Here is a 17,032-nt window from a genome sequence, read left to right on the forward strand (position 1 = left end):
ACCTGTGTAAGTATTTATGTCATGAAAATATCTTATGACTGGCAATCCTTGGCTATTTATTTTGACAAGTTCGGGTCCTATACTAAATTCATACGACGAAGATGAGTGAGATTTTTTTTGTAAAATTACTTAGAGAAATTAGTCATTTTTCATTATTGACAACACATGATTTCAGCATAAGGTTTCAGTGACGTTGCGTCCATTTGTGACGTTTGTTTTTAATGGTGGGGTTTTGATTTGCGCAACCCGATAGAAAACAAAAAACCAGTAATATGATTATTGCAGCAATAGATTTGTGCCAGTGGACATGATAACGCGTTATGGTTCGCGAGTCGATGTAAATATATTGCGATAGTTACTTGAACTGTATCCATACTATTGAAATTCTTTTGAAGTTTTCACTGTTTTGTGTATATAAATACTAGTATTAGTATTTTGTTCTTAATTTTTGTTGTGTGAAGTGAAAGTTTCAATCGTCGCAATGCCTGGAGTTGTTTGTAATCCGGACCTTCAGAGAGAACGAGATAAATGTTCATTCAATCCCAAAGAGTTAACGCATTTATTAGATGGTGATGAGAAAAGAACCCAAGAACGAAAAAAGACGGGTAAGCCGTCATTACATTTATTTTTGTTAGTTTGTGCTTGAAATAATTATAAATATGGATTGATATAACTTTTTATATTAACTATTTAAAATGTAATTTATATATTACAAAAATACTCTATATTATCCTTATATGGAACATGATAAAGTGTATTTTTTTATAATTTTACTCTACCAGAAAGCAAGCTCAGATGGAATTTGACACTACAGATTAAGCCAAAGTTATAAAAAAAGTTGAATCAACAATGTAATTTTTTTAGTCAGGTATTTTTATTTTGAATTATTAACACACTAAGGACGGGAAAGGTATTTCTACCCATTCGGTCGATTGATGAAGGACAGGAAGGGTTTTTTTACCTACTGCACTGACATCATTTCAAAGTCAGAAAAGAAGGAATTACTTAATGTTTTTATATGAATATTATATACCAATCTCTTTGTTAAATGTCTTTAATATTTGTATAAAATTATCGAATCTTGTCGCCAGCAGTCCACAGGCATAAAAAAAACACCCGTCCTTAGTATGTTAAGATACATAATAAAAATTACAAACATAAATTATTAAGTACCGATAAACTACCATTCAAGATGTTTGTTATTGGATCCTTAAGTTCAAGTTAAGTTATCCAACTAAAAATACAGATAAGAATCTACAAAGTAACCTCAATTAAAAATGAAAAAAAATACAAAGTAATATCAAATAATTATACATTAGAAACTGTAAGTAGTATCTTGTTCTAATAAAAATAACAGTGAAATAAGACAAATAAAAATAAAAACAAAAATATTTATTTAGAAGAAAATACATAATAAAAATTAGTACTAAAATATATTCTCCCAGAAACAATAATAATCATTTGGACAATATGATGTAAAACTAATAATTTATGAATACATAAACAGTATTTGACTTATTACTAATTACATTTTATAAGTACAGGAAGTCCTCTACTTACTTGATTTTGACTTACGTGAATACATGTTTAAAAAAATATTCTTTCCATGTGTTCATAAAAAAAGACTAACCCACAAAGATTTTCAAGGCTTGTCTGCAAGTAGGATACGTAGGATAGGGAAGGTACATGTTAAAAACACATTACAAACACCCAGACCAAATGAAAATTAATCTTTCATGAATTTATTTTGCAATTGGCGGGAATCGAATGCGTTATGCCAGTTTCACAGTAAAGCATCTACCCAACTATAACCCCACAAAAAACTGGCATCTCAGGTTCTATTTTTCATTAGCATGTGTGTCGTGTTATATTATTCATAAATTTCTTCACCATCCTCTCCTTATTATTTGCGGACAAGGCTTTAAAATATAGACTTTATGTTAGGGATACAAATCTGCCCCTGTTCTGGAAAATCTGTACTTAAGTAATAAATGTTTTTCATTATTTTTGTCGCAGAACAATATTTCCTGTCAGACCCCGTATTTAAAGATGCCGTCCCGCCAGAGTATTTAAGCCATAAAGAAAAGTACGAGGAAGCTGTCAGGAAGGCTTGCCATATTTTTAAGAAAATTCAAGTCTTCCAAGATGGAGCAAATGAAGGAGGTGGCATGCAACAATACAGGTACAAAGATAAGAAAGAAGAAGAAGAATATATTTGAATACTCTTTGATATTATTTAAACATTAATATTAATATTTAAAAAAAAAATAGTTTCTCACAATAAATTTTAAAAAGTCATATGTTAAAAAATATAATACTCTCTGAAATAAGAGCAATATCTAGAGAAGCATTTTAATATTCACATGAAAGAGCAAATACTTAATATTATTGGATTACACATTGTTACAACTGTCAGTGTGCGTTAGCCATTGTACCTAATTTTCACTAAAAACTAAACCAAACAATCTCTTAACTACGGCATTTTGTCAATTTGTTAAAGAAAATATTCGGTGGACTATGGTTGTGTGCCACATAATACTCGTTTAATGATGGTCCAAAGTATAAAAAGGAAATTTAAATATAAACTACATATAGATTTAACAAATGTCTTAAATATCAATTTCTGAGCCATCTGCACATCAACCTTTTTATTAAAAGGTTTGTTTTAGATGCTGTAATAAAAATCTAAAAAATTATGTATTGTAGAACTATAGTTGAGTTCAATTATAGTGCCAAAAATAACTTTTATTATATGCGATTCTTTTTTTAATTGCAAAGAAGAGAAATCTATTGGAAATTGTCTTACTACTTATAAATCAAATCAATGTATTTACCCTATAATCTACTTGATTTACAACATATGGTTCCAAATCTAGCAAAATTTAAAACTTAACTAAATAGCAAAAGTGTTTTACAAGGTTTTTTGGAAATTTGTAATTATGTACAGCGAAACCATATCATAGGTGACTGTGGTATACGAGGTTTTCCACAAGTGTCTCAACATGTCAGAGCAAAACCGTGTTGTAGGATGATTAACTGTACACTGTTTAGAAATATGTCATTTTTTAGGTGGCGTAGAAATATATTACCTAATTTGTTTACCGATTCCTATGGATACCAAAACTATTTTTAATCAAAATTGAGTAAAATAACTTTTGTGTGTAATTTGTTCATATTTGGCTTTGTATTTATAGAGATATTCTTGGTGGAACGCTGGGTTCAGCTATTTTGAAGGATGGATCCCCAATCACGCTCCACTATGTGATGTTCATTCCCGCCATCATGGGCCAAGGAACTGTTGCGCAGCAAGCAGAATGGATTTCGCGAGCGTGGACTTGCAGCATTATTGGTACCTATGCGCAAGTAAGAATATTTAAATTATTTATTTCCGAATCTGATTTGTGTTTGTGTGCTTCCTTATTTCAAATTAGGGGACAAGGTTAGTTAGCCGATTCAAGTGTATTGAAATATTTAATTATCCACGTTCAAATGAACTGTCTGCATTTCGACTGCATTCTGACTGAAAACAATGTGATTAAAGATCTTTAGTCTTGGAAATTATTTATTAAATGAATTTTTACTTTGTGATGTGGTATGACTGTTAATATTATAAAATTATATTATGAATGGTTTCAATGTTTATAATTATGGAATACATGACAAGTAATGAATTTAATTTAATAAATTGCTTTATCATACAACAAAGCATTAATTGCTTGACAACAAGACATTGATCAGTTGGTAATAACTTTGTTGACCTTTGTCTCTCATAATCCTTTATCTTATTGTAAGACACTACTGCAGCATGATATTATTTTTTTGTACTCAAGTATATTTTTATGTGTTTGTTTACAAAATAACTAACCTTCATGTTATAAAGATCAAATCACATATTTCTTGACTTTACTTTCAACCTATTTGCAAATACCAAAAATTATTCCATGGTTTGATGAAATCTTGCTATGCTTTCTTGAAAGCATACGACCCATCATCATTAAATTATTGTCAATTAAATTACTAATAAAATATATGAGTCTTCGGAAATACTAACAATATTGTTTTTACTATATATTCCATAGTATAAAATTTTAATTTTCTGCCTAAAATAATCTTAGATTCAAAGTGCACGGAGAGACAAATATATATAGCAGAAAGAAAGAAAACACAATCGAATTTTGATGGCATATTTCTAATACAATTACAGACGGAGTTAGGCCATGGTACATTTATTCGTGGGCTGGAGACCACCGCTAAGTATGATCCCCAAACGAAGGAGTTTATTCTGAACAGTCCCACTCTTACTTCCTACAAATGGTGGCCTGGAGGATGTAAGAACATATTTTATTACAATTAAATTAATAATAATATGAAATATTAAATTAATTATAAGTTTTTTATGTTATCTGAGTAGACTATTGACTTATAAACTGGCATTTTATATTCGATTCCCGTTAATGCAAGATTTTCTAGGAAATTTTAGACAAAATCTAGGATAAATGTCAAAATTTCATTAGTTGAATCGGCAGTCACTTTGTGGTAACATTTATTCATTTTTTATTTAAGAGTAACTTGGTGAATTCAGCTCTTTGAGAGAGTGGTATTTACCAAGTAAAACTTAAATTAAAAATAAATGCCAATATTTTACTTGAACCGAATCAACCATTTGGGATTGAGATGACAAAATAAGGAAATGTTAAAAAAAATGTTTCAGTTGTTATTTGTCTTGCTTGTGATTTACAAAGCTTATAAATTCAGCAAAAATAATTTTATTGTGCCTAACTAACTAACTTTTGTGGTGATCAAACAACATAGTCGGATGTGGTCTACTCATGAACTTATCGGCATCAGTATTTGTGATGAGAAAACTGTCATCACTCATCGGGAAAAATGAACTGTTACGTTTGAAAGGCAATGCCAGACTTTTGCTTCTACTTGTCAAATGTTTGATCCTATTGTCATTTTTTACGGTCCTTCTAATTTTATCACAATGCTTCTGCCTTTAGCATAAACCAACACAAATTTTATATAATGAAGTCTTTATCTAGGATTCTGCGCCACACCTCGGCTTGTTGTCTATATTTCCATGATTGACACTGTCAACTTGACAACTTAGACCCTATTTAGATGTAGTTTTCAGTCCTACCTTACCCAAACTATTTTACAAAAGTATTTAGTATGACTACAAAGGCTACAAAGGCGCTATAGGATATCTTTGTGATGTTTTTTCATTTCTTTTTCCTTAATATTGTATATGAAAACAGGTTTTCTAAAGAGTCATAAAAATGTATATATGTATATGTATATTGACAAATGCCATCCATCAGCAAAGAAATGGTATATAAAAATAAAAGTATCGAGTCATTTTTCTTGGAAAAGCTCAATGACACGCTGCTCTATTATTATTTTCGCCAGTTAATATTTACCTGTTAATTTGTGATATGTAATTAATTGCATATCTTACATTTTTTAAATGAATATATTATACCAATGCATCAAAACTATTATTGGAATTCAAAATATGTATATTGTAAAATGCGTTTTTCACAAATGGTTGATTTTAGTAATTTTTAAATATAAATATATATTTTATTTTTATTGTTTAGTGGGTCACACTGCAAACTATGCCGTGGTAGTTGCACAATTATACACCGAAGGGGTGTGCCATGGAATTCATCCATTTGTGGTTCAGTTACGTGATGAGGAGACGCACGCTCCTCTCCCGGGAATCAAGATCGGGGAGATTGGCTCCAAACTGGGGATGAATGGGACCAACAATGGCTTCCTGGGATTCGACAATGTTCGGATACCCAGGGAACATATGCTGATGAAGAATGCCCAAGTCCTGGAGGTAATCTATTTTTCCCTTTCAACAAACAATAGGATATTTTCACTCGGGCGGATTATCAAATTTAATCAATTGTTGAGATTCTTTTTGTATTTATAAAAATCCAAAATACAAAAAATATATTTATCATTTCAATTACAAAATTTGTTATTGAAATACAGCATTTTTGTTATTTGGCAATACACTGCATTATGATACATATGCATGGTTTTGTAAAGTTGGTAACAATGTTGTTACTTGTTTCTAATAAGTCTAATTTTTTAGTTACTCGGTCAAAACAATAAATGACATCACACATCATGACATCACAAATTGTTTGCTGTTCTTGTAATTAAAATATGCTTAATCCATTATACGTATATCCCTTATTTCTTTGCAGATTATTTTAAGCGTAGTGCCAATTGTCTCGTTTTTTTTATGTTAATTTATTTACCAATAGTAATAGTGATAATAGCCCATTGTGAAGCATATTGCTTGCTTAACAGTAAATTGACCTAATTGAAAAAATGCAAAAATCAATTTTTTTAACGTATGTGTTTTGTAACGGTTTTTTGCATATTGATGTAATTATTTTGTGTATAGATTAGAAAATAGTTTCGTATCCATCTTTGACATTTCAATAATTAATTATGTTTGATAAACATATTACTTTTAAGACTTCGCTTATCTATTGTCATGAACGATTGATTGATAAGATTTCTTTAACAAGGAGTTATTGTATTACTGCAAATGATATTTATTTTATTCCTAACTAAAGGGACGTGATATATTGCATGTATTCACAATATTTATTACATCTTAATGACATTTCAAATCGATTACTAGGCAATTTAACCTTTACTAAATAATTTTTTTGAATTTTTTAAAATTTATACTGAACTAGGCTTTAGTGTGATCACGAATAGCATTCCATTGCAGAAAATTTAATGGTAGGGACTGACTGGAGCCATTTCGTCTTAACGTAACACGTTACAATGCAAGCATGCGTATACATGGTCAGTACAGCAAGCCGAGCGCTCCATCCTTAGTTTCGGTACTCGCTGATGCTCGCCGCAAGCAATGTTACCACGTTATGTTACGACGAAATGCTCCTGTCAGTCCCTATCATAAGATTTTTTATTTGCTATACCCCAGTGGTCAGTAGTCAGTGGTAGTATAATAATCAAAGGTTTTTTTTTTTACTTAAAATTATGCTGCTCAGTGTGAAATAAGAAACAGTCAAAATCGTTATCAACAAACATACTATGTACATATTTACATGAAAATTTTCATAATGAAGTTTAAATTTTCATTTGAAACTAGCGGACCCAACAGACTTCGTCCTGTCAAAAAGATTTGTAATGTGGCAGTTTTTTGTTCCTACGTATTTTATAGTCGGGGCAAAAAATTCTCCTGAACAGAACCGTCACCCTTAATTTTTTTATCGCTAACCGTGTTCCGTTGCAAAGACGCGGTTGGTTGATATTTCGCAACATTATAACAACCGATCCAACCTTTAATTGAAGATTGTGAGGTGGCAATCCTGGCAAGTCCAGCGAGTTTAAAAATTCCGGTGGATAGTTGACTACATCATCTTGGTTAGTAGCCGAATCAACTGATTTATATATCCTCGATTCGCCTGTAATTTGTTCTTGAATTCTGAAATTTAATTCATTTACATCAATGTTTTTTGCAGCCAATATAGCTCGTTCGCTCAACCAATCATGGTTTCTGTAATTTTGAGAAACATTTGGAAACACCTTCTGAATGAGTTCATCTTTTGATCGAGTTAACTGACAAAAACTTTGAGGAAAGCTAATGCAGCCAGTCAACGTGTTTGTAGGGAATTTGCCATTACCCATGTCAATGAGTTGTTTAGAGAATATGTTTCCAGATTGGTCATTTTGCAACTCGACACGCATTTTCTTGCTTAAATGAAGTACTTTGACATGTTTCCACAAATTGGAGGACTTTAGACATGCATTGAGTTCATCTGCTGGCGTTGATTGTGGAATCACTGGCAATGTTTGACGAAAATCTCCTGCTAATAAAATCAATGCACCATCAAATCGGTTATAATTGCTCCGTAGATCTTTTAAGGTTCTGTCTAAAGCCTCCAAAGATTTTTTATGTGCCATTGTACATTCATCCCAAACAATAATTTTACATTGCTGCAAAACCTTTGCCATTGCAGAGTTCTTCGAAATGTTGCAGGTTGGAGTTTCATTGCTTTGCATATTTAATGGCAATTTTAGTGCTGAATGGGCTGTTCGACCACCTTCAAGCAAAGTTGCTGCAATTCCCGACGAAGCGAGTGCAAGTGCAATTTTATTTTGTGAGCGAATTGTTGCTAATATTATAGAAATCAAAAAAGTTTTTCCTGTACCACCAGGTGCATCTAAGAAGTAAATCCCGCCAGTTTCATCATTTGTTACTTTCATAAGAGTATCAAATACATACTTCTGTTGGTCATTCAACAGTGGAAGATTTGTTTGAATTAACTCTTTCGAAGTGTTGAGATCATACAGTTTTTCTCGATGCAACTCTTGGTTAAAAGCATAATGCATTGGACAATTAGGCGCGGCCAGACCTAATTGAATTAATAGTTTGTTTGATATCATCAAGCACATGTCCTCAATTGAAATCAATGCTTCATTGTAAATTTCTTCACTGATTTGTATATTTGGATTTCCCATTCTATTCCTTATTTGAAATAAAATATCATCATGCAAATTGACTACGTTTTAGTTAGAAAACGTTTGTATGGGAAAAAGAAAAGGGCTGTTTTAAGGGTTTTTCCGGCAATTATTCGAATTTTTCTCGCCGTAAAAACCATCCTTGAACTCCAACAAATATTTAAAAAAAAAATTTGGCTAAATTGGTCCAGGCGTTGTTGAGTTATGCGCTTACCAACACATTTTGCGTTTCATTTTTATATTATAGATTAATCGTGATTTTTTATAATCTACTATTGATTTCAATCCACTATTAATTTGACTAAGAGCTGTAAGGTACTAATTTCCATTCATCTTTCAACTTTAAAAAATCTTGTTTTATTTGAATGAATGGATTGATTGAATTACTTAATTATTTTAATTTGATTCATCCCATCACAAACAAACACATCAATTGATTATGGAAAATTGTTATTTTTTAGCTTTTGTAAAAACTTGAGTTTTTGCAGATTATTTATGTTGTATTATTTATTTAGTCTTTGGATATTTGATGTGTGCTTTTATTCGAATTTTATTAAAATAGCAATATATTTTTATATGCACTCTTCTGAATTAAAAATCAAAGGTCAATTTTATTCTCACCGAGTAATTTAATGTTTCTGACCTCAAAAAAAAAAACTCACAATTTGTAAAAAGATGGAGTAAACAAGTTTTGGGCGGCCTTGTGGAACAGGTTTTCAATCTGCTTATGTATCTATTTCTTATTCAAGACAATATTATTATGCCAATTAATATTCTATCGCTCACAATGTCATATATCAAAAAACTTGATTTTTCAGGAGATCGTTTTTAAAGTTTAAAAATATAATAAGACTAAAAATAAATATCAAGACACTTATTGAACTTTTTACTGTGCAACAGATCTTTTTAGGTAAAACCTGAATGTTTTTTCTCAATTTAAAAAATATTGAGTATATTTAAAAAAATAATTAAACAATACCTTTTCTTCAAAATGCAAAAACAACACTTTCTGCCCTGTAGCGGGTAAATATAAAGTTAAAAATATGCCGCTTTTGCTAGGATATAGTACATTTTCTGGGCATTCCGAAAACATGCACAACTGAAAATTGACGATTTTTGATGTGTGACGTTGTTGAAAGGAGTGATCGATATGTTGATTGAAAAATATTGTATAAAATTGATTATTTTTAGAAAAAAAAACCCTTTGTAATCAAGAGTATATATTTTTTTTGAATTGTACTTTTTGGGACTGGTTTTGGCAAAACTGGTTTTGCAAAATCAGGGCCAAATGTTGTGGTAATTCTGATACATTGTTATTTCTTTTCTCCTTCATGAGTCATGTCAAGTCCCCCCGACATCGACTATCGCTTGAGAGTAGTGAGTGTGCCTATTTTGGGCAGCTCTAAACAGCGCCTGAAATGTGATCACCGTCCAATCTCATACATTCTGGAGCTAGGAGATCTGTCTTCTACCCACACCTAGTCAACCCTGTATTTTGTCTTTTATTATTAGGTGCAATAGCTACATACATCTCTCCTCTAAACCCATGTCCCAGATAGAACACCTTCCGGACTTTAATATCGGTCAGTAACCGTCTTTCTACTCTTGCTCTTTAGAGCTCATTTGCATTGCTGACCATATTGGTCCATGGAATGCAGCCATATTTCGAATGCCTCTATTCGGTTCATAGTGCTGATATGACTCCGTATAAAAGCACTGACCAAACATAGAACCTTACCATTGTTTGAAAAAGTTTCAGATTGAGGTTAAAACTGTTGGAGCGGCTTCTACTCTGCATTTTGTTTCGTTTTCTGGGTCGGTGTTTTCAACTATTTATATTAATATTATTTCTCTAGCCCTGGTTATTGATCTCTGACTTTCTCAAGAATAGGTGAAGCAGTGATTGAATAGAATAAGGAATATAAGGTGAACATTCCTCACGTTTATTCGATGATTTCAGGATGGAACGTATGTGAAGTCTCCTTCGTCTAAGTTGACATACGGAACCATGATGTTTGTGCGTGTGGTGCTGATTCAGGACATGGCTAATTACCTATCTAAGGCCGTCACAATAGCAACCAGATATTCAGCTGTCCGAAGACAATCGCAACCAAAACCCGAGTAATATATTTTATTTATAGATTTGGCGTTTAATTTGTAGAACTCCATTTTAATTTATGTATTAAATATTAAATCAAACACTGATGTTTTGAGTCTACTAAGTTGTATTTTATTGTTAAAAAACGCATATAAATCTATTTTGTGACAATTTTCAAACGAATGTGAAGATTAAATGCCGTAACTTGGCGAAACGATTGTCACAAAGTTGATTTTTATATGTTTTTTAACAATAACATACAACTTAGTAGACTCAAGAAATCAGTGTTTGATTTAATTTGTAATAAATAAACATATTTTATCTTTGATTAATTAATCAAATTACTTTATTTTCCAACTCTTATCTTATGTGATTCTCGGGTCTTAAGCCTTCAGGATTTTGATTATTGATAACTGAAAAAATTACAGTAAATATCATTTATGTTGCTGTGACTAAATTTTGGTTATTTTTAATGGACTGCCATTGGTTTAATTTTATTTTTATTGCTATTCTTTACTACTTACTCTTTCATTTCTTTAGTTAACTAGTTAGCGCTTTCATTCATTAACGGCCCAGTCAACGGGTGAAAGCACTCATTGACTCAGCACTGTTGCAAATATTTCAATTGACTATCTATTAAATTGCCATTTACTTAGTAGACTTTTTTAATGTTACATATTATGAATATAAATCGTATTTTCATTTACATTTATCCTTTTTAAATTTAGCTTGTGTAATTTACAGTCAATGTCTCAATACAGTCATTGAAACTCTAATTCAGTCAGATAGTGCTCCCATTGTTAGTAATGCGGATTTTGAGGTTCTAGCCCTACTGTGCCGAAACTTGATTCCTATTTTCAAACATTGGCCACTTAGGTTTACTTACTTACTTATATGACTCGATACAATGACTATGGAATGTTTTATTTCTTTTCTAGCGAGCCGGAACCTCAGATAATCGATTACGTCACTCAGCAATACAAACTGTTCCCCAACATAGCAGCGAGTTACGCGTACAAACTAACAGCCACATGGCTTTGGGATCACTACAACAATGTCTCTTCGGAGCTGGATGCAGGGGAATTGGACAGACTCCCCGAGGTATGTTCAGATCTCCCCACTGTGTTCTGTCCTCACCAGTATAAATCTAATGTTTCTTTAGCAAATTAGCATGGTGCCAAATCCCGTGTATCAAAAGTAAACACTGTCGCGATCTATGTGATGGAAATGACTTACTGATTATCATCACTACCTGGCTATCTTTATTAGTCTCACTAATCTCATTTTTTCTGTATATTCTACTTTAATTAGTTTTATTTCCAAATGGTTATTTTTATTATATTTTATTTATTTTTAACAATATTTATTAAAAAAAGTATCAATTTAGTAAACAGTATAAAAATACATGTTGATTATTTAAAAAAAAAATTAACATTTGTATCATATCACTTAATGAGTTTTATTTCATGACACAAAAATAGTTTTGAAAACTAACAGATGTTTTCATCTACAGGTTTTACTTTTCACCTGATGAAAACATCTCATAATACAAGTGTTTAATTTAAAAAAATAATTCAATGAAAATTATTTGATTCCCTCACATGTGTGCAGAAATATTGACTATCTGATCTTCAACCTTTAATTGGGCTTAGTTACACGCGCTGGCGTGCTGCCTGAAGGCCGTGTGCACGGCGGACGCCGCGGCGGGCATCGAGACGCTGCGCCTGGCGTGCGGCGGGCACGGCTACATGTCATGCAGCAACCTACCCGCCATGTACGGCCTCGTCACTGCCGCCTGCACCTACGAGGGCGAGAACACCGTCCTGCTGCTGCAAACTGCCAGGTTGCCACTCTCCCTGTTCCGCAGCTAAAGCCGGTCGTCAACAACAACACATGCTACGCACGGGCAACTTGGTTACGTTGACCATCTCTGTTCATGTTGAGTACATGCGGGTAGAACGTAGCCGTGTAATGCTGTGGACAATTGACTTTATCCGCACTAAACACATCTTATTTTCTTTACAATTTTACAAAGACTTCAATATTTTGAGTGTGTCAAAATTCCTTGCTCACACATCTGGTTTATCTCCACATAGGAGTTATTTTCTTGAGGAATTGGTGAATGTTATACATGAGTAAAGTGATCACTTAACCAAGCCTATGACAGGTCATAAGCCCTGTAAATCCCCAGACTTCCCATATTCTTCTTCATCTATGTTGAGATGTCAAAAAAATGTTTCAAAAACTTGTTTATGGTACAAAAAATACACTACATGTAAGACTATTTTCCTTCAAAGTGAATTTATTTCACACTTATTTACTCTAGCAGTTTTATATCACTTGTCGATAGGAGGACTGCTCTCTCAAAACTAGTATGTAGTGTGAATTTAAAACCATAAATTATTATACTTTTGTTATTTATAGTTTCGGCATTCATTTTGTGGTGAAAACCCTTGTTTTTTACCACTTCAGTATTATATTAATACGACTAGTTTCAGAAGCTACAGATCTTTCCATCTACGCATTTGAAAATAAACTGATGTATATATTCAAACCCGTAGATAGAAGAATCTGTAGCTTCCGAAACTAGTTGTAACAATATAATAATCTAGTAGTAAAAAACAAGTATTTCATTTATAATTTAATTAGTATACTTTTAGCTGAGTTAAAAGGGTCTTTTTAAATCTATTTCTTTTGATATTTGTTGATGCAGATTCTTAATAAAGTCGTGGCATCAAGCGCAGAGTGGATCGGAGATGACTCCGACAGTCAGCTACTTCACAAAGGCCATCAAGAAGAAGTACTCCCGCTGGAGCAGTACCCTTCCGGGGATCATCGAGGGGTTCCAGGTCATGGCCGCGGGGTGAGCGGGTTTACTTTGTATATTTTATGTTCTGCGGCTGTAAATCTGAATTTACTAATGGTGGGAATTTTCTTCAGAAAAGTGGCAGACAGCGCAAAGAACATCAGTAAACGGGTGAAGAGTGGCATAAGTCACGAGGATGCTTGGAATATGACATCCATTCAATTGGTCGCTGCTGCAGAGGTATTTTATTTCTTATTTTCCAAATGGCATCTACTAATTTTAAACATTAATTAATCATTCTACTCTCAATATAGATGAAGTCCCGGTATTTGCAAAGCAAGACCTGTCATTATCTATTTCAGCCAATGACAGATCCATATTTTCATCTGAATAAAATCGTCTTACAAACTGATACATGCGCAGCAATAGTAAGAAAAATGTTAACAAGGCCAGCGAACTTGTTTTTTTTAATATATTTTATTTATTTAATATCCTTCACTAGTGTCATGTATCCCATCAAATATATTTCTCTATTGTATACAAGAACCCAAACTGACCTTGCCCTTATGTAATGAATGTACTGTGTCAATGAAACGCAATGTGCATAGGAGTAAAAACAGAAATCCCGGAATTTGATTTAGTTTTGGATAGAAAAATTGTAAATGGGATCATGAATTCATATTTTGTCTGGATCTGGCTAAAATTCGAATTATAACTATCCAAATAATCGAACTTTTACTCTATTAACTAATACACACATCGCTCATTCCTTTCAAGAACGTCATAAATCAAAAATTGTTAATTTTCAGTTATGCATGTTTTCGGAATGCCCAGTAAATGTACTACATATATCCCAGCAAAAGAGGCATATTTTTAACATAATATTTACCCGCTACAGGGTAGAAAATGTTGTTTTTGCATTTTGAAGAAAACGTATTGTTTAATTATTTTTTTTTAGTACACTAAATATTTTTCAAATGGAAAAAAACCTTCAGGTTTTACCTAAAATGATCTGTTGCACAGTAAAAAGTTCAATAAGTGGCTTGATATTTATTTTTAATATATTCTGTTATATTTTTAAACTTTAAAAACGTTCCCCTGAAAAATCAAGTTTTTTGATTTATGACGTTCTTGAAAGGAGTGAGCGACATGTGTAATTGTGTAACTACACAAATCTTTTTGAATATGAAAAATTTTATTTTATAATTTTATTTTGTACTTTTTTTGTAAATTATACATACTACGTAATTATTACCAAAATGTACCAAACGGATACTCTCATCGTAAACACTCTCACAGAAACAGTTTTACATTGTTTACCAAGTCTCTTTGTAAACCACATGTTCAGAAATTTAGTCACGCATTTATATCAAAGTTTTACTTTTATTCACAAGTTAAAAATATTTTTAAAAAAACTATAAGACTGAAAATACACATATTGCTTGTAAAACAAGGAAAATACACTTAATTTTTTCAAGTCCTACTCAAAACTAATGTAATATCGCCATCTTGGTTTTTTCTGTTGCACACTGCTTTATCGATAGTAACTTTTTTTAATTTAAAATTAATTTTTAAATTAGGAATACATTAATTTACATACATATATAATTATTAAACAAGGTCCTTAGGCAGCTTCGAATTATTTCCTTTGAATCATTATAACAACTGGTAATTGTTTGCAGGCTCATTGCAGGAGTTTGGTGATAGAAAAGTTCAATGAGCAAATGCACATAATGGCCGCCAAGGCATCGGCTTCGTTGAAGGAAGTCCTCATATCCTTTGTAGAGCTGTATGCGGTGTACTGGGCCCTCAAGTGCTCCGGAGACCTCTTGCGGGTAATCACAATATGTACTACCTTCACATATACTTTACAACAACAAACTCAATCCAAAAGTGATAAAGCAATATCTAAGTATAATATATCACAATGCTCGTATAAATCAGGGGAGTAAAATATAGAGAGAACTGCATAATATCTAGATATTTGCATTCTATTTTATAAAATCGTTAAAAATATTTTATTCTTATTCTATTGATATTTGTGAAATAACAAAATAATTCAGAATAAAAAAATGAAACACATGTATTTGGTGTTGAACATACAAAATATTATATGTCATCATATCCTATTATTATCCAAGTCTTTATAAGCGCCCTTGAGGTATCATTTTACGAAAATGGTTCTGTATAAATTATTCCAATTATTGGTTTATTGTGACTCATATGTAAAGCAAAAATCAATATATTAATTTTTATTTTCAGTACACTTCGATATCTGAAAAGGACTTGAATATATTGCAGCAGTGGTTAGAGGATCTCCTCAGAAAAATTCGGCCCAATGCTGTTGGAATAGTCGACAGTTTTGATATTTGCGATGAGGTTAGTCTTGTGATATTTTCATTTGATTTCGTAATATTAATATTGTAGTGTCCACGGACGCATTTGCTAGTGAGAAAAACATAAGCGAATGCGCATAATTAGTGTATCCATTTATTACATGTATCGCAAGTTTTCAAGGAATCGTTCTTTTTGTTAGATTTTGTCTTCGGCTCTTGGTGCATACGACGGGCGCGTGTACGAACGTCTGATGGAAGAAGCTGAGAAGAGTCCACTGAATTCAGAGCCCGTTAACGAGTCCTTCCACAAGTACCTGAAGCCCTTAATGCAGTCACAACTATAATGTGATTAATACGTAACTTTGGATTATTAAATCTAGACAAATATATGTTTTGATAAATCTTACCAGTGCACAAATAATTACGTTTATACGAATAAAGAAGAATATTTTGACAAGCGTTATGCTTATTGATTATAATGATTTACTATTCAACATTAAAAGAAAAGGTCATTGATTTTTCGTGGAAAGTGTATTGTTTGTTACAATACTGTATGCAGTTAAAATTTTCATTAAGATATTTATCGAAATAAACAATGAATTATGTATTACATACTGCAGTGTGATAATATCTTTAAATTGAATTCAATCAAGTAACAGCATTAAATACCTTATTATTCCTTTTCAAGTTGATAGTGATGAACTCCCATAATTTTTGTTTGCGTAATATTCTTGCTGTATGTGTTTTGATTTGAAGATTTTTAAAAAAATTATACATCTTGGTGCTGAAAGCTACAACCAGTGATAAAGCAATGGGCTATTCCCTGAACAAAATAATGGGGTGTCCCTAAATTTATTGATTTGAGCTTTAAATTATTTTTTTACATTTTGACCATTACCATTTGCATACTTTGAACTCAAAACTTTTAAATTAAATTTGAAAGTATCCATCCAAGTAATTAAACATTACTTAGCATATTTTATATTATTTATCACTAAGGAAAATCATAAAAATGTTACTCATTTTGATAAATTTATTTACATAAAATCTAAATATTTCGCATTGTACGTACTTTGGCTTTATGTACATAATTGAAATTAATATTTTAAAAAGACAAATATATTATTTAATTTTAAGAAATGACGGTGCATGAAATGTATCATTTTTATATCTTGTTATACTTTTTTATAAAAACTAAATAAATTGTTGCATGAATTGACTTTTGCATTTTACTTAAAATAAAACAATTATTGTTACAAATGAGGAGGAAAG

General features: G+C 31.8%; 1 protein-coding gene across 1 annotated transcript; it reads left to right on the forward strand.

The window, feature by feature from the left end:
* Positions 1 to 79: 79 nt before the first annotated feature.
* Positions 80 to 16,979, forward strand: ACOX1 (acyl-CoA oxidase 1). The gene is made up of 13 exons (XM_088259424.1): positions 80 to 605; positions 2,017 to 2,182; positions 3,195 to 3,363; positions 4,205 to 4,328; positions 5,604 to 5,848; positions 10,481 to 10,641; positions 11,557 to 11,719; positions 12,271 to 12,461; positions 13,332 to 13,481; positions 13,559 to 13,664; positions 15,107 to 15,259; positions 15,687 to 15,803; positions 15,961 to 16,979. The coding sequence occupies exons 1-13, from the start codon at positions 482 to 484 to the stop codon at positions 16,102 to 16,104; spliced, it is 2,013 nt and encodes a 670-aa protein (XP_088115550.1). The 5' UTR covers positions 80 to 481; the 3' UTR covers positions 16,105 to 16,979.
* The last annotated feature ends 53 nt before the right edge of the window (positions 16,980 to 17,032 follow it).

Source organism: Brachycentrus maculatus, unplaced genomic scaffold (genome assembly GCF_059751285.1).
Source record: "Brachycentrus maculatus isolate JH-2025_06_01 unplaced genomic scaffold, ASM5975128v1 h1tg000117l, whole genome shotgun sequence".
Classification (NCBI taxonomy): Eukaryota; Metazoa; Arthropoda; class Insecta; order Trichoptera; family Brachycentridae; genus Brachycentrus; species Brachycentrus maculatus.

Coding starts and splice junctions, on each gene's coding strand:
- ACOX1 (XM_088259424.1), top strand. CDS start 482: ATGCCTGGAGTTGTTTGTAATCCGGACCTTCAGAGAGAACGAGATAAA. Junction 2,183..3,194: donor GGTGGCATGCAACAATACAG/GTACAAAGATAA, acceptor TTGTATTTATAG/AGATATTCTTGGTGGAACGC. Junction 11,720..12,270: donor AATTGGACAGACTCCCCGAG/GTATGTTCAGAT, acceptor AATTGGGCTTAG/TTACACGCGCTGGCGTGCTG.